The 18645-nt window shown below is 38.5% G+C and overlaps 1 protein-coding gene and 1 non-coding gene across 2 annotated transcripts in view; one reads left to right on the top strand and one right to left on the bottom strand.

Moving 5' to 3' along the window:
• SLC9A9 (solute carrier family 9 member A9) overlaps window positions 1-18645 on the bottom strand; it is a 564963-nt gene that overhangs the window by 506471 nt on the left and 39847 nt on the right. The window contains exons 3-4 of the mRNA XM_049785894.1: window positions 18273-18350; window positions 16208-16284 (exon numbers count right to left, since the gene is read on the bottom strand). Of these exons, the coding sequence (XP_049641851.1) occupies window positions 16208-16284; window positions 18273-18350 (155 nt within the window). The remainder of the gene's footprint in view (window positions 1-16207; window positions 16285-18272; window positions 18351-18645) is intronic.
• LOC126026927 (U7 small nuclear RNA) lies at window positions 7240-7302 on the top strand. The gene has a single exon (XR_007502112.1). It is a non-coding gene; the product is annotated as a U7 small nuclear RNA (small nuclear RNA).

Below are 18645 nucleotides of genomic sequence, written 5' to 3'. Positions count from 1 at the left end.
CTGCGCCATCACTACAGCCCCCCAAATTCTGTTTTATTGGCTTCAATTAAACAACTTGCTTACTTCTGCTATGCAACAAACATAAATTCCATACCTGAGTATGAAACTTAGCTAGAGACAGTCAAAAACTGCGGTCAATTTGTACTTTTCCTGTGGAAAGGTAAGGGGGTTTGGAGATTACTGGTTCCTGGGGTGTCTCTCAATATTTAGACTGAGCCAAAAGATAATTAATAACTGCTTAGCTCATAGATGTGGAAGCTATAGAAGTGGAAGGGCACAGACTGAAGCTCTGTGAATTCTGATAAGCACTTTCTTTCTCTTGGGTATGCAGCCTCCTTGCTGGTAAATTGAATACATTTGTTTTTGTGTGTGTGTGTGTGTGTGTGTGTGTGTGTGTGTGTGTGTGTGTGTGTGTTGGGCTTAAGTTAAGGTACATAAAGTAGAACAAAAGTACCAAAAGAATATCTAATGCTGCTAACTATGATGTTGCTACTGTGAGCATCTTGTATTATAATATGAAGGAAAAAAGTAAACAATGTTTTATTAAACCAAAAGCTGAGGCTGTAGGTGTATGTTAGAAGTAAAACATATCTTGCATATATGAGGCTCTAGGCTTTAATTTTTACACATACAAACACACATACATCCATATATGCACACATATGCCTGCATACATACATGCAAGTTGAACTTTTAGTGCAATATTTTTTGGGGGGACCACACCTGGCAGTACTAGCTCTGAGCTCAAAAATTAGGCCTGTCAACCTCGGGACCATATGCACTCTGCATGGAACCCCTGTTGGCCACATGCAAGGCAATTGCTATCTATCCACTGTGCTATCACTCTGGCCCCTGGTGCAACATTCCCGGCCTATCCCTTTCCCCAATCTGAGCCTTTCAGGTTGACATGCATGGGGCACCTACATGTAACTTTACCCCAAAAAACCCCAACAAAGTGAAAATACTCCTGTGTGACCCACCCCACTCTGGGATTTGTGTCATCTCTCACAGGTCTCTTGGGTTGCTTTGCTCTTCAATGTCTGAGTCCCACATTACTCTCTGTTCTTACCTCATCACTGGGCCATGGCATGTGACAATAGCTGGATTTTCACCAATCTACAACCCATTCAGGAAGAACCCAGGTCTCGGATCACTGGTCAAATTCGTTTGGGGGCTGACAGCAACTCCTGGGCCAATCCTGACAGTCTAGCCCTTTTTCTGAAGAGTGCATGAAGTAGGGGAAACTGAGTACATACATATGAACAGAGAAGAGGGATTCTATCTGAAGGAAGCTCTTAGCGTAAGCAAGTAATAAAGAGGAAAAACATGGGCTAGATTCAGAGCAATGAAGATCAATGAAATGAAGCTTCTATAGTACCTGGCACTTAATAGATCATTAACAAGTGTTAATGATGCCTGGAACACAGGAGTGGGGTGGGGGACGACACAGAGGGTGGGTGGCAGGAATGCTAAATCACTCCCTTCTTTCCAGACTCAATTCAGGTAAAACTGGGAGGCTGCACTAGCTAATACCCAATACAATTATTTGTCAAAAAGTTAGCATGCATTTCTCCTTTCGTTCAAATTTAACTCTATAGAAAGCCCAGACAGAGGAAACCAAGGAGCTTGCCTGGCCGGTCAGTTCAAAACGGATGAAATTGTGATTTACAGGTTTCCCACCAGAGGGCGCGCTTGGAAAAAGTCGTGGAGCTGCCGCTGGGTGTCGCTCCCTATCTAAGGCTTTCATTCTTCAGGTTCTAGAAGGCGCTTTTAGATGCTGCCCTGGTGCAGCTACTTGTTCCCTTCTGTTTAACATCCACTTTAATCTAATCCACACTAGATTCTTCACAGGTTTCGGGTTTCCCGGCCGGAAATCACCAAATATATATATGTTCACATCTGCTTATTGAAATGGACTTTTCCCCTTCAGGTTCCAACTTTTCTTTCCTATAGGCACTGAACCGGTAACTTTGGAATGATGAAAATTAAAGTCACGACACTGGCAGCAGGTGGCGTCTTTAAATGCTGCTAAACTGTGGCTTCCAGACTGTGTGAGCGTTAGAGCAATAGTGGTATGAAACTAGGGTGTAGCTTTATCAATTTGCTTTGGTCTTTGAATTTAGTCGCATAGACTTGGCAGCTGAATAAATACATATAAAAAACTACCTTTTGGTCAGTGCTGAAGCTCCAATTGCCCACACACCCTCCATCCTCCAACCTCATGGACCCTAGTTTGGTGGGGATGGGGGAAGGGATCCCCGAGACTACATTTAAACACCCAGAGTGTGTATATAGGAGCTCCTCCCAAACCCTCCTCCCAGGAGTTTCCAGCAGCTTGTGCCTAAGCCCCAACTGCTTGCTCCCAGGAGAGGTTTGTGAGGAACTGCCCATACACCCTCCTTCAATTTATACCAAATGGTTCTAGGCAGATCAGTCCAAGTATTTCTTTCCCTTAGAAAATATACAGCCCCCAAGCCAGAAGAACGACCCAATGAACTAGTTTGCAATATTTCTCTCATACTTGGATAACCTCACTTACCTTGAATAAATAAACCCTAAAATAGATATATCTCTAACTACCTTTTATACAGTTAGACAAACCACTTTTTGAAACACCCTGAAACTCCAGAACTCCAGCCCACCAAATGCAAAGAACAATGGGGAAACTAAGGAAAACACCTGCAGCTGGGAATATTGAGAGAAATCCTAGTAAGTTTCCAAGTCCTCCAAAGTGCACAAGACTTATAGATGAGGACCTAAAATCAGCATTTAATGTCTTAACAATGGAAATCAAGAATCACTAGCCTGCAAAATTAATAAATCCATATACGAAAATTCAACCAACTCAAAAAACTCCCTCAGAAGATGAGATAATTCATACAAATAGAGCTAAGGAAACTAAAAAAAATGCTAGCAAGCCATGGTAGCAGAATTATATAAAAGACGTAAGGAAATGGAAGAGCATTCCATGCTCATGGATTGGAATGATCAATATCATCAAAATGACCATCTTATCTAAACTATTATATAGATTCAACACAATCCCTACACAAATTCAGATATCGCTCTTCACAGCCTTAGAATAATTATAAAGTTTGAGTGGAACCATAAAAGACCTAGCTTAGGGACCAGAGTGATAACACAGCAGTAAGGAGTTTGCCTTGCAAGTGGCCAGCTAGGGCAGACCTTGGTTTAATCCCCCAGCATCCCAAGCCAGGAGTGATTTCTGAGCACAGAGCCAGGAGTAACCCTGAGAATCACTGGATGTGCCCCCTCAACAAAGAATAGAATATCCAGTGACAAACCCCCAAGTATATGGTTAATTAATATTTGACAAAGGAGCTAAGAATTTGAGATTGAACAATTTAAAATGGATAAAAGACCGTAAGATCAGATCTGAAGCCATAAAGTTCATTGAGGAAAATATAGGAAAAACACTCCAAGACTTATACCTCAAAAAATTATTTGATGATAGGATGTCAATAGCATGAGCTATATATAGTATCAAACCTAAATAAGTGGGACTACAGAAACTAAAAAGTTTCTATATGGCAAAAGAAACACAGGCTAAAACTTGAAGACAGCTAACTGATTGGGAAAATTTTTTTTCACTCAACACATCAGATAAAGGTTTAATATCTAAGATCTACAAAGTACTCACAAAAGTTAGCTCCACAAAACATAAAAAAAAATTGGGGGAGAGGAAATGAACAGTTGCTTCTCTGAGGAAGACCAACAAATGGCCAATGAACACATGAAAAATGTTCATCATCACTTACCATCAGAAAAATCTAAATCAAAACAATGAGATATCATCTTAGACCCGTGAGGATGGCATATATCAAAAATAATAGGAACAACCTCTGTTGGCAGGAATGTGGTAAGAAAAGAACTCTCGGGGCTGGAGAGATAGCATGGAGGTAAGGCGTTTGTTTGCCTTTCATGCAGGAGGTCATCGGTTCGAATCCCAGCGTCCCATATGGTCCCCCATGCCTGCCAGGAGCAATTTCTGAGCATGAAGCCAGGAGTAACCCCTGAGCACTGCCGGGTGTGACCCAAAAACTACCAAAAAAAAAAAAAAAAAAGAACTCTCATCTACTGCTAGTGGGAATGCTGCCTGGTCTAACCCCTATGAAAAACTATAGAGAGGGTTCTCAGTAAACTCAAAATTGAGCTACCATATGACTCAGAAATTCCTCTCTGGGTATCTATCCCCAGGGCAGAAAAATATTCATCCAAATGCACACCACTATTCATTGCAACACTCATTACAATAGCTAACACTTGGAATCAACCTAGATGCCCAACAACATATGAGTGAATCATGAAGATATGGTATATACACACAATGAAATACTACGTAGCAGTAAGAAATGATACAATCATGCAATTTGCAGCAACGTGGATAGAACTAGAAAATATTATGTTACATGAAGTAAGCCAGAAGGATAAATACAAACTATCACTTATATGTAGTATTTAGAATAACTGCATGAAGAAACACAATTGTCTAAATGATAGATATCTTGAACATCATAGGCACCAGAGTATAGTGAAGAGAAGGGAACAAAATAAGTGGAAAAGGATAAACACAAAAGCCTTTATTCTCTATCATACTACAAAGAAACCTGCAGCAATGAAAATAGCTATTTAGATTGAATGGTTGTCCAATCAACTGCTCATTGCAGAAGTCTATAATAATGTTCGAGTGCTTTTTCCCTCACAGGAACAGGTGCACAGAAGAGGTGGTTCTTAAAGATATAGTTTGGTCACCCTAATTTTGTCTTTCAGTGCTCTTTCATATTAAACTCCAAATACAGCACTCAATATGGCAATTTTTGTCAATGTCTTGACAAAATACTCTAATATGTCCATTTTCCTTTTGATTATGCCTGTTAGTAAGATTTAATGTTTATTCCGTGCCACATATTGTATTTGTTCCCATTTTGTTTCTTTGGTTCAAAATAAGATATATGCAGTGTGCATAGGAATTTGCTCATAATTTTTGTTTTTACTATAATTCAGCCCTCCAACAGTCAGAGAGACGTGAACTGGCCCCCTGTTTAGAAAGTTTGAGGATCCCTGATTTATGTCCGTAGAGACCACTGAAATAAGCTACTGCACACCATAGACTATTTTTTTTACAGATCCTGTTTAATGAGTATGTTTTTGCAAGTTAGTTTTTTTAATTCAAGTTACTTTACTATTATATCATAATGCACACGTTATCAGTTTGCTTTCAGGAAAGGAACCTGGATACTGAAGACATGGTTGATGATACTACATGGGATAGAATACTCTTATAACAATACCATATTCATTAGTACTCTAAATGTGAAACTTGTGATGATTTTAAAATGCTTCATGCACAGTCTTACCCCGGAAGTTTTTATTTAGCAAAGTTTACCCTCACCATTGATAAAAAGCCTAGATTGGAACTTTCCCCCATATGCCAGCCCATATATTTTAAGCACTGACCTATTCCATAAGGGTCAGTCCTTCAACTGCAACCTACAAATAGATCTCCAAGGTCTGTGTATATGTGTGTATGTATGTGTTGGATTTCTCTATCTGTATAATAATCTGCATTGTACATAATCCTTGCCTATATTGTTTATAGTCTCTGTTACATATTATCCCTTCTCTCCCACTCTCCTATCTACCACATTACAAATCCTCTTCTATCCTCTCACCCTTTGATCTATTATATGGCTTTTTTTAAACCTCTTTACCTTCAGTTATTAACTTCTCAGAAACCGGGGTCTTCCCCCTGCCCCAAATAAGCTGCCATCCAGCTCCCAAAGCAAAAGGACACCCTCTCAGCCCCCCATCTCTTGCCCTAAAAGTCCTGCTGACTTGTTCTATGCAGCCCCTTTTCTCCCCCCACCACGTCCCCCACACTGTGGACTGTATATTTCTGTAGATGCATTTCCTTAATAGTTATAATTCTTAGTGTTTATTTCCATTTGTAGAGGTAGCTTCCTCCATCCTTTTCTTGGATCTGCTTTGTAGGAAATTCTAGTAGAAAAGTCTGGCTTGGGATCTGAGATCAGGTTAAAAATCAGGTTATAGAGATTGTTTAGCTTGATATTTTTACCCCCATATGCATCAGTAGTATCATATGGATTTTTCCTTTTGCATAGGCACACTTAAATAGGAAAATCTTATGGATATAAAGAAGTTCTCTTCTCATAAGGATAATAACATACATTTTATAGTACAGTGCACCCTCACCCTGAACACCTGTCCTGGGGACTTGATCAGACATTGACCGTCCAACTCCAAACCTTGGATCCTATTCTTGGAACCAGCATGGTTTTCTGCACTAACTCCAGGAATCAAACTCCCGTGGGGGGAGGCCCTAATGCCACCCTGGCCCCAACTTGCTCCAGGATAGGTTCATATGACAACCTGACAATAAAGAAACAGCAACAATTTGCTCTAAGGGCAGGTTTCCCTGCTTTGCCACCTAATGGTGAGATGAAATCAAAAGATTCTTCATGACACCTCAGCTTTGATTTAGGATCTGTGCAAAAACTAAGATCTCTAATTATAGAAGATTGGCTACTACAACTGTGACGGAGTAGAACTTTTCCTAGAACCATAAAGAAAGACTTTGCTGTTAAGATAAATAGCATGCCCAGAGCCTATAATTGGTCTTCTGACAGTATGTTTTATGGGTAGAGACACCTGTTCTTTTTAGGCTAGGAATATTTCCTTTCTAATTTCTCCCAACATTCACTGTGCCTATGCAAAACAAAAACAAAACAAAAATCAAACAAAAAATCCCCACAAAATAAAAACCAAACCCTGTTATACCTAGTCCCCCTTTAAAAAAAATGTTATTTATATCTTCTAGATAGGGGCTCCAAACTTTTTCATAGAACGTTGGAACATGAATTACTTTATGTTACCTCATATTTCTATGTCTTTTTACAAATGGAGAAAAGAAAAGAAAAAAGTTGATGAGACCCCAGAGGCCAAGTGGTCTCAGGTGCATGGGGTGAAATGAAAAGTGGTCAGAACTGCACATAGCCAGGAGTAACCCCTGGGCATCACTGGGTATACTCCCCACAATGGTCAGAACTAAATACTCAAACCAAAGTCAATGACAATAAAATCAAGAGACCCAAAGTATAACAAGCTAAACACAAAAGAGACCTGTTACACGAGTAGACCAAGGGGCTTAGGGTGGAGTCTCAGAGACGCAGGAAGAAAATCTACATGTAGAATCAACAGTAGTGTTACAGCTCTTTTAGAATTTGTCCAGCAGGCCTTCTGGTCTCCACCAGAAGGACCCCCTCCCCATTCCCCCAAAAAAGAATCAACAGTCAAGAACATCATTGCAGAGAAACTCCCAGAGCTAAAGGCATCATGCAACCAAATCTTGTTTGCCCAAAGAATACCAGCTAAAAATGATCCAAAGAAAAGCACCCCAAGACACATCCGAGTCACAATGACTAATCCCACATACTAAAAATACTAAAAGCAGCAAGATCAAAAAGGAAAAATTATATTCAAAGGAGTGTCCTTAAGATTTATAGCATACCTATCACAAGAAACCCTCAAGGCCAGAGGTAGTGGTGGGATATAGTGGCAAAATACAATGAAATGAATGTTTCATCTAAAATACTGCACCCAGCCAGAGTCCTGTTCAGGTTTACAGGACGTATACATAGATTCATGAATAAACAACAGCTCAGAAACTTTACAGACTGAAAACCAGCCTTAAAAGAAAAACTAAAAGGTCTTCTCATTCAAGGGTGAATGGTCAATGTCCAATCTTCTGAAATCTATGCATGACAATCAACTTTTACTGGGACTACAGAGAAAGACTTTGGGGTTAGACAATTTAGTATGCCCAGAGTCTGTAGTTGGTCTGATAGCAAGATACTTCAATGTTAAGGTCTCCCTGTTTTTTAGGCCAAAGCTTTTTCCTTTATATTTTCCCATATTTTGTTGTGCCTATGCAAAACAAAACAAACCACAAAAAACCTTGTCACACACACTTTTTCTTTTTATTTTACTTTATTTTTTCTTATCTTTTATATATTTACTTATTTATTTTGGTTTTTGGGTCACACCCAACAGTGCTCAGGGGTTACTCCTGGCTCTACGCTCAGAAATTGCTCCTGGCAAGCTCGGGGGACCATATGGAATGCTGGGATTCGAACCATGGTCCTTCTGCATGCAAGGCAAACACCTTACCTCCATGCCATCTCTCCGGCCCCATTTCTTATCTTTTAAATCAGAACTCCTGCTTTTTTTTTATAGGACCTTGGGAAACAGATTACTTCGTTTTATCATATATTTCTGCGTTTTTCTATAAAATTAAGAACAAAGGAATAAAGTCTGAGGGCGAGAGGCCAAGTAGCCTAGGATGCATTGGTGGGGAAATAAATAAGGACAGAATTAAATGTCCAAGACAAAGGCAATGATAATATAATCAAGGGACCTAAACTTTAACTATCTAAACTTATAGGGGCCTGTTATACTGACAGGCCAGGAGGCAAAGGATGGTGGTATAGGATGCACTCTGGGTCATTGGTAGAGGGAGGTTGACACTGGTGATGGGAATGGCTCTGGCTCATTGTGTATTTAAAATTCAACTATGAAGGACTTCTGTAGATGACAATAGATTCAATAAAATGAAATAAAGTTTTAATTAGGTAAGCACTGTAATATGTGTTTCTTTTTAATAAAATATTTTTTCTGGAGTTGTTTCAGGTATATAAAATAATTGACTGAAAAATACTTAAAAATCTCAAATTATGCCTCTATGCTCTCCCTCTTCTTTTCCAATTTTAAATACTATAAGCTAATATTGACCCATAATATTATATTAGAAATTTCTCTTTGGTTTTTGAAGATTTCTTTATTACAAACCCTGAGCTATCAAAGTAAATTCACAAAATGCTTGTAAAAAGCCCATTTTATAAAATAGTATCTATAATGATATTTTTCTGAACTACTTAATATTCTAAAGAAAAAATTAAAATAGTTTTATTATATTTTAAAATATTATTATTGAAATAAACATATTTCCTTAGGCCAAGAAAACTCTATAAATGGAATATGAAATGAGTAAGTTTAATGGATGGATGTAAAGTGCACAGAAATGACTCGTGACCAAGAAAATGTTCAATAAGTGTAAGCAACTGTCATCATTCAAATCAGTACATCTTACATTTACAGAACTTATTTTTAGGAGAGGGGCCAAATGAAGAAAAAATTGAGTAATGTACTTTACAAAGCCTGAAACAAAATCCAGTGAAAAATCCACAGGTGGTATAGAAATCTGTTCTCGGATTTTGAAAGAAGGAAATGCAACCAGATCAGGAATGGTATCTAAACAATGAAGCAGAGTATCTGGCATGTGGTAGCAATGACCTTGAAGATTATACTTGCTCACTGAAGCTCAAAAATGATGTCATCATTCATATTCATGATTCTGTTGATAATGCAGCTTGCCATTTGAAAACCTTTATGCAGTGTAAATTAGTAGATACGGATAGAAATAGAGCAATAAAAAACCTTGGAGTTGGAGCTGCAGTCAAGATTGACTTCAAGTCCTTTTATTGGGGCCATTTCATTTTAATGATATGAGAGCATAATTTCTAAATCAGATTAAGCACTTCCTATACAGGTACCACTAAAACCCTTGGACCAGAACAGTGAACATTTCTCACTATGATGACTCTATGCGCCTGACTAACAATATTAACCAATTATCTTCTACATAATAGACATACAATATTCAACCCAGATAGAGACTGACATAGAATGTGTGGACATAAATGATAAGAGTAATTATATTAGTTTAGTTCCAATGGTGCCAACATAAAATGAATTAGGTGCAAGTTAAAATGATATCACGTCTTAGTCTGTTTCCAAATCCTAAGTGACTTTGTTCTCTCTCAGCATGGGAATGAAAAACAGTAAATTTACCTGGGATTCTTTCTAATATGCAGGTTAGGGTTCCAAGGGAGTGGGGTGAGACTATAGAGTTCTCACCCGCTGCAGGTACATTTGCTGCTGCTGCAGACCCAAGAAGGCAATTTAAATAGCAAAAGTGAGTTGATTGTGGAAGTTGTGCAGTGGTACTACAAGAAGTCAAATCAGCAAACTAAGTTTTATACTGCTCATGGGTTAGAAGGGAGCAAGGAAAATGGCTGTATCTACTGTGTGCTGGGGAGATTACATGAGATAATAACTGCAGGAGAGGCAGTTCAAGGCTAAGAATATTTTTAAATGTACCTAAAGCTTGTTTATAAAACAACAAAAACAATATTTTTGTTATTTCTCTTAATTCTTTTTTTTTTTTTTTGGTTTTTAGGCCACACCCGGTGGTGCTCAGGGATTACTCCTGGCTATCTGCTCAGAAATAGCTTCTGGCAGGCACAGGGGACCATATGGGACACCGGGATTCGAACCAACCACCTTAGGTCCTGGGTCTGGTGCTTGCAAGGCAAACACCGCTGTGCTATCTCTCTGGCCCCTATTTCTCTTAATTCTTGTCCACATAAGGCTATTCATTTCTTGAAACATTTCATTAATTTGTTCACTCACTTGCCAATACACTTATTGGCTCTCACCAAAAGGAAGGGCTTTACATCTAAGAGGTTTAGTCAAATTTGAAACATAAAATGAGGATAAAAGAAGTTAGTACCAGAGAGTCACACCCTCATATATGACAGTGAACTCAGGAGTTAGCTGTAGGTGAAGGTAGAAAGGTGATAGGTACATAGCTTGGATTCCTCCAGGGAATCAAGGGTCACACACTGGTAATTCCATTTCCCAACTGTTTTTCAGGCCCAACCAAGCAGGCTGTGGGTTTAAAATCACCATTTTCTCCTAATTGCTATCTTGCTTTGTGCTGAAACTCATCTCATTCATTTTTCTATTCTAGATGGAGAGACCTTTTAAAGGTGCCTACTTCTTGTTTAACCCCTTACAGTGTATAAGGGGTTTAACCCCTTATAGTGTATAGTGTATTCAGACCCCAGAATATGATGCCCATGTCTCTGGGCTAAATCATCTAATTTAGGTATAGGTATAGATCTATCTCTTCCTCATGCCTACCTTTTCCTTGGCCTAAATGAACCAGAGAACTGAAGTTTTACCTTCCACGCTGCTGCTGCCTCCCATTGCTTCCCACCAACTCAAAATGTAGCTCTGTCCTCTGAAATACCATGGGATCTCCAGTCAGCATTTCCACAAGAGCTCCTAGCTTTCAAAGCCCCTTCTACCTCCCAATCATGACTCTTTCACACCAGACCATAGTGCCCAGCTTATTCTCCTCCCCACCAACCCTTTTCTAGAACCTCTTGGTAACTTCACTTCTCCCCATTCACACTGGCTCTCACATTTCCCTGAGCTTGACTCTCTCAGGGATAACTACCTCCCACAGAGAGTAAAAAGCTCCAAGCCAGAGCAGCCAAGGCTATGTTCTGGCTAATCAAAACCTCTGAGCTGAAACACTCAGCCAACAAAATACTGGAAATAAAAATACTTACAAAATCCTATAATTTTCTGAATAAAAATAATACACTGAATATAGGTTGTATTTGATTTTTGATGACTTTTGTTTATTTCCCCTTGTATAGGAATGAGATATATGTGAGTTAGGGTGATGTGTGTGTGTGTGTGTGTGTGTGTATGTGTGTGTGTTTGTATGAAAGCTGAGCCATATATTCTGTTGCTCATCTCTTAGATTTTTATCAAATTGAGAAAAACAGCTGCACTCTGTGCCTGAGGATATTGAAGAGGGAAGTGGAGCAGGAGTCTCTAAGACAAGAGTATTACATTGAAAATGAAACCCTAGTGTTGAAATTCATTGGACAGATGGTTTTTACAGGCTCTTTTTCAGAGGAAAACATGCTTCTATTTTTCTTACATGATATTTTTTCATTACTTAGATAAGTCTCTTTTCTCACCTCTAGGATCCCACCTCCTCTTTCCTTCTATTAGATTTTTAGTATTTCTCCTTCAGCATGAAGTCAGGTTTTATTTATTTTTCTTTTAGACTTTCTGCATATACTAGTTTCTGTCTTGTCCTGTCCTCTTATTCCTACCATTTCTCAGGTTGAGGTAGAAGAGACTAATGGCAACTGCTTAGACAGGTACATGTGACTCGAATCAGCCCAGTTGCTTCCAAATCTTTTTGAGTCCCTATATACTTTATGTGGCTTTTCTGAATAAACTTTGTGCTCCTTTCTGCTGCCCAAGTGAACTGTGAAATGGGTTGGAGACACTGCACGCTGAGCAGCTTGGGCTGAACTTGACAGATTAAAGATTTTTTTTTCCATTGGCTGTCAGAGCAGCACTGTATTTATTTTTCCCTCAACGCCAGTGACAGTTCCAAATCCAGAGAGTAAATGAATGCAAGAAGGAGGCAAAGGGCTTTTTCCTTGGGCTTGACACTATCTGTCTGAGCTCTGCTGGAAAATGAAAGGGCAGAGAGCAGGGCAAGCATCATTCCAAAGAGTTTTGGACATTGAATAGATCCTTCCACCTGTTCTTCCTTTTTTTTTAGGCTTCATCAATGCATATAAGAGTCTATAATGAGTAGACTTGTAAATGGGAACTTGTAAATTATTGTATCATATGATTCTTGGTAACAAGATCTGCTCAAACCTACAGGAAGATAATACTAAAAACTATCCTATCCCATTCTTTCTCCTCTTCCCCAGAAAAATACTATTTAGCTAAATTATGTGCATTTAATTTTCTTCCTTACTACACAAATGTATATATGCTTTCTCATCTACATGTACTTATGCATGAACAAAATGTCAAATCTTGATCTTGTGAACTTTATAAAAAGTTATGGCATGGTATTTTTGTCTTGTAGGACTTAATTTATTGATATTACATCATTTTTCCAAGATTCAGCTACAGCTTTGTAGACACAATTTTTCATTGGTTTTTAAATAATGGATAAGATGTAGAGATTTATTTGATTTTTTTAATGAAATGAGTTTGTTTCCAAGTTCTTGAACATTGTTACTACAACTACTTTATAGAAAAAAATGAATTGAAAGGCAGCTTTGTATCATATAAAATAAGTTCTAGAAAATGAATTTTCTGCAAAAATTAAAACAATATAGAATGTCTTTCTGACTTTGAGAAGAAGTTTGTTAATAAAATGTAGAGAATGCTGCTATGTTAACTGATGGAGAGACGGAACCAGAAGTCACTATGCCAGCTAGTCTTTGACACAGGACCTGTACAGAAATCATGATCTATAACTACAGAACCCAGAGAGCAACAACTGTGAGATTGAAGAGCTGACCACTGAGTGACTAGGTGGTTGGGACATGGGTTAAGCATGCCTGGAGCCTTGAATTGGTCTTAAGCCAAAGTATTTGGGGGGGGGGTAAGATTTAGGCCAAAGGTATTTATTTCCAATTTCTTCCATATGTTTGCTGTGCCTATGCAAATGACAATTGCCCCCTCCACCCCACATCTTTTTTTTTTATTAGTGTATTTCCCATCTCTAGAGAAAAAATGGGAGCATATTAAACCTTCGGATATTGCATTAATTATTTTATAAGTGATACAATAATTTTCACAGATGTAACTGCTAATGAAGTCTCTTCCCTCCTTTTTTCATTTTTAAATTCTCTATTCTCTTTCTATTTTTCAATAACTTTGCTTTCTGTCATCCTGAAACAAATGTATTATGATGTGTTATGTCAACAATGTGATACATTTCTTTAAATAAATACTTAAAATATAAAATGTAGAGAATGATCATTATAAAAGAAAAAGATCAAATGTAATCATGAAGAAAGTAAAAACAGATGCTATAAACTAGAAGAATGCATTTTAAATCTTTAAAACTGACTATGATTACCATGGGAAACATAAAAATCCTGACAAATTAATCAAAGGACAATAAAATAACTTGCTAGAAAGATGGACAAAAATATGTAGTTATATGAAAATATGTAAACTCTACATCATTAACTGTTAGGGAAATAAATAATAAAGACTATGGGATAATTTTATTACATACCTCACACGTTTCAAAAAAACTAAGACAAGATAGGCAAAACTATTGGGTAGAACAAGTTGGCATTATACCATTTGTAGTTATTGCCATTTGGCATTTCTCTTATGGATATATGGCACTTCCACTCAGGATGGCCACCAAATATGAGAATGCAGACAAGTACATAGTAGTGACTTATTGATATTGCCATGAAATGTATTTTCCAACTTGATCCTGCACCAATCACTGCAAGGCTGCTGGGACTGCCTCTTTAACTCAGCCAATCCAAGCAGGCTTTTTATGCATGCAAATTCTACAATGTTCTGTACCCGAATCTACACTGTAAAAGGCCTGCTCAGATTGGCCAGAGTCAGAGATGAAGTCTAAAATTAGGGGATCGCCTATAAGCCCGGTTGTCTTATACACCGGAAAATACGGTACTCGGTATGTTTCGATAAATTCTATAAGGGAAACTGAATAATAATGAAAACTATTTGACATTTTCCACAAGTTTGAATTACAGGCTGCTAAAAAATTACAGTTTGAATTACAGAACTGCTAAAAGTCTATCTTTACTATAAGCTGATGAATATTTTTTAAAAATTCACACAGTTCAAAACAGAGCAATATACCTGGATGAACAGGAATGCAAGAGAAATTGCTAAGGAGATAGGAGCTGATCCTAAGTCCTAATGCAGGAAATGACATCCTAAATTCTGACCTCATAATGGCTCTCGGAGATGGGAGACAGTGCCAATCAACTACATTTTCAAGATGACACTTTCTTCCTCTTGAGAACGAGGGGGTTTGCTTTACTTGCATCGGATCCCTCAGGCTCTGAGCCAACTTTAAAGTTAGAGCATTTGGCTATGGCATAGCCACCAAGCAAATTCGGACTCCTGGTTTTTGAGAAGAGTAAAATCCACTATGCCTTTCTGACCCAAGTAGTTGAAAGCATTAGTAGATAGCGATCCCTGAAGATTCTTTTTTTTTTTTTTTTTTGTGGTTTTTGGGTCACACCCAGCAGTGCTCAGGGATTATTCCTGGCTCCAGGCTCAGAAATTGCTCCTGGCAGGCACGGGGGACCATATGGGACGCTGGGATTTAAACCGATGACCTCCTGCATGAAAGGCAAACGCCTTACCTCCATGCTATCTCTCCAGCCCCATGAAGATTCTTAATCAAAATGACTATGGTCTTGCACTTCCAGATGCTTTGATCCCAGGCTTCTTATACTGTCTTGCAATCAGGCAGAGCATTTTCATTCAATACAGTCTGAGTTAGTTTATACTGTGTCAGTACAAATGAACAGAGTATTCAACATAAAACTTTCCTGTTTTTAGGTTCAAGGAACTGTATCTTTTAGCCTGAGTGTGGCACATGCTAAAAACTCCATAAGGATGGGCTGGATTAGTATGCAGGGTGCATGTTTCACAGTTCTTTGTGTGGGTTGCAACATCTGGGTACAGTAAAACTCACAGGGAAAGCTGTGTGGCTGCCCCCCAGACACCTAGTGAGACCCACACCATTATAGTTTCAGCACTTTTGGCATGTTTTTCTGCAATTTACTGCGTTGGTTAAAATTTTAAATGAGCTGGATTGGCTTTACTATTTGTAACACGTTCACTTTATGATGAAACTATAAGTCAGAGTTTATATAGTTAGACATGGGGCTTAGTAGCAAAACCAAGAAAATCAAATAAAAAGAAAGCAAGTTTGCATTCTACAGCATATGAACCAAAAAGCCATTCACTGTAGCATTAAATGATATTCAGCACTGTCTATTTCAGACAGCTCTCTGGTAAACTTTGATTTAAAAAAAGGCTATTGAGATTCAGTTATTATGGTAATTCTGTTAAACACTGGTAGAGCCAAGCAAAGATGGTAAAAGAATGAAACATAATGCTTATGAAGAATAATGCTTATCGGCATTATTCAAGTACACGCATTGTGACTCACATAACTTAAGCCAAAGTCCACATTACCTAATTTAGAAACCCAAAGTTCATAGAGAGACACTCCCTACCCAAATTCATTTTAGTTAGATTTGAAATCTTTCGTTTGTCAGAAGACTTATAAGCCATGCAATTCAGTCACAAAAACGTGTAGCAACAAGTTTTACAGACAACAGAGCAGAAAGCTCAACTGGCCGGGGAGTACAGAAGTGTGAAAGGCCTCCATCTGGTGGCTGAATCTCCCCACCTCACTTACCCAATGATGATACAAGAGATGGCAGTTCCTAAGAAGGCATAGGTTAAAATGGATCCTAAGTTCTGAAAAAAGTGTCTCTGAGGAAAAAAAAAAAAAAGATAGTTAAAATGCTTCATCTATAATTTTTTCCATAAGTGAAACAAAAAAGAAAAATAGTTTGTGCCTTTTTATAGCCTCTCCTTGCCCTCAGTTTTGAAGTAAATTTGGTGTGTGTGTGTGTGTGTGTGAGAGAGAGAGAGAGAGTGTGAGAGAGAGAGAGTGTGAGAGAGAGAGAGTGAGAGAGAGAGAGAGAGAGAGAGAGAGAGAGAGAGAGAGAGAGAGAGAGAGAGAGAGAGAGAGAGAGAGAGAGAGAGAGAGGAGATAGCTCAGTGCTGCCTTAGTGAGTGAATGGGCAACTCGCTGATTTATGGAACTAGAGACAGAAGTTTCTCAATGAACTAGGAACAGTCCATTTGGAGTAACAGACTTAGGTAACAGTGAGGCCTGCCAGGACTATGACTCCCAAAGTGAGAGATACCATCTACCAGGACTTGGAAATCATGAAACAGAAACACATTTATTAAATCAAGTGACACATGAGGTTTTGCCAGCACTTAAAAATTACCACTTAAGTGGCTATGGTGATAGCTCATGATCAAAAGTGCATTCTATCCAGGCACTGGGATCTGAGTCCAAGCCCCCACAACATAGCCAGGTGCAGCTCTGAGATTCCCTGAGCACTTTTGGGTGGCTCAGGTGATTCTGAGCAGTATCACATCCTTTATCCCAAGTATGGGTCTAGTTAGCCAAGTATTTTCGGAGGTGATTTGGGGCTCCTTGATTACTGGGCTTCTCCCTCCTCCAAATACCATTCAAAAAATGTCAGTTACTGTGTAACCTTTATTGAATCTCTGACTTGTATTTCCTCTGAATGTGCTGTGAGAAAATAAAATGCCTCCAATCAGTTATGTTTAGTGATGCTTAGTCCTAGAGCGAGGGGCAACCTCACTAGTATTAGTCTTAGGGTGAGTGTGGGGCAACCAGAGAGGCCCAGGTTTCTGAATCACTTCAAATGACTTCAAATTCCTTTTCAGTTCAGTCTGTAAGTGGGAGCTGAGGAGCCAGAAGCGACAGCAAGAGGGAGCCTGGAGCACACAGAATACAAGGGCTGCTCTAAGCAAGCTTCTGAGCAGCTGTTGCAGGAATTCACAGAAGGACAGTCTAGGAATCTCTCTTCCAGGCCAGGAGAGTGCAGTTTCATTACCAATGTTTCCCCTAAAGTCGAAAGATGTGGTCCAAAACCCATCACCACCAACAAGCCCACCAGCACCACCAAAAAAAAAAAAAAATCCTTTATGGACTAGAGTCTCATCTCCCAGTATGAACAAAGAAGTAAACCTCTCAAAATAATGTGGTCATGCCAGATGAGCCAAAGGGAGGTCAGGCAATCACACTGATGCTTCAAAACTGGTTCTTCTGCCTCTGAACATAGACAGACAATGGCGAATTATCACAGCACAATGTTTCTGCCCCACAGATCTATCCATAGTGAACTAGCGATGACTGCTCTCCTTCATTTCAGGGACACTGTCCAATAGAGTGAGGAAGCAAGGCAAGGATGGATTTTTAACTGTCTCCTAGTTATCATATTAAAACAACTAAAATGAATTTTGATATTTTATTATACTAAATACATCTCAAACATGATCATTTCTTCAGGAAATCCTTAAAATGATTGACACAGGTCTCATTCTTTTTTGAGATATTACAACTTTAAAACCTAATGTATATTTTAGACCCAAGAACACCTTGATTCAGACTAGCTTAATTTCAAGGGCAATGCTATTGTATGTAGTTAATGTCCTTTTAATTGTATCTGACATTCATATTGAGATGACTTTTATGACTGTCAGATCTGAGTCTGTATTTCTGTATCAAAAATAAGATATTCTAATCAAGTCTGTGTTCTTTTAAAATAACTGGTTTTTGTTTGTTTGTTTGTTTTTCTTTTCTGTCTGTTTTTTACCAATACTGGTAAAATTTTTCTAAGTATAGAGAAGAAAATAAAATAATCACTGCAGCTTACCTTCTTTAGGCTATATCCTGCATGAAATATAATTGGTGGTAGTAAAACATTGAAGAAGATTTCTGGGTCAAATGTCATCTGTAAAATAAGATAGATGTGGAGTTAAGAATATCTTCTCAGGCTGATGTGATAGCACAGGGATTAAGACACTTTCTTGTAAGCAGCCAAATCTGATTTAATCACTGGCACCACTTACGATCTCCTAAGCACTGCCACAAGTGGATCCCTGAGCACAGAGCCCTGAAATAGCCCCTAACTATTTCCAGTGTAGCCCCAAACTCTATCCTTACCAAACAAAAGATGTTCCTCTGGACCACTAGGAGATGTAATTTTTTTTTTAATAAGAAAGCTTTGACTTTTTAAAAGTCACCTT

Source organism: Suncus etruscus, chromosome 13 (genome assembly GCF_024139225.1).
Source record: "Suncus etruscus isolate mSunEtr1 chromosome 13, mSunEtr1.pri.cur, whole genome shotgun sequence".
In the NCBI taxonomy this organism is placed as follows: domain Eukaryota; kingdom Metazoa; phylum Chordata; class Mammalia; order Eulipotyphla; family Soricidae; genus Suncus; species Suncus etruscus.
The sequence above is the reverse complement of the archived record's forward strand: the minus strand, read 5'-3'. Positions and strand labels throughout refer to the sequence as shown.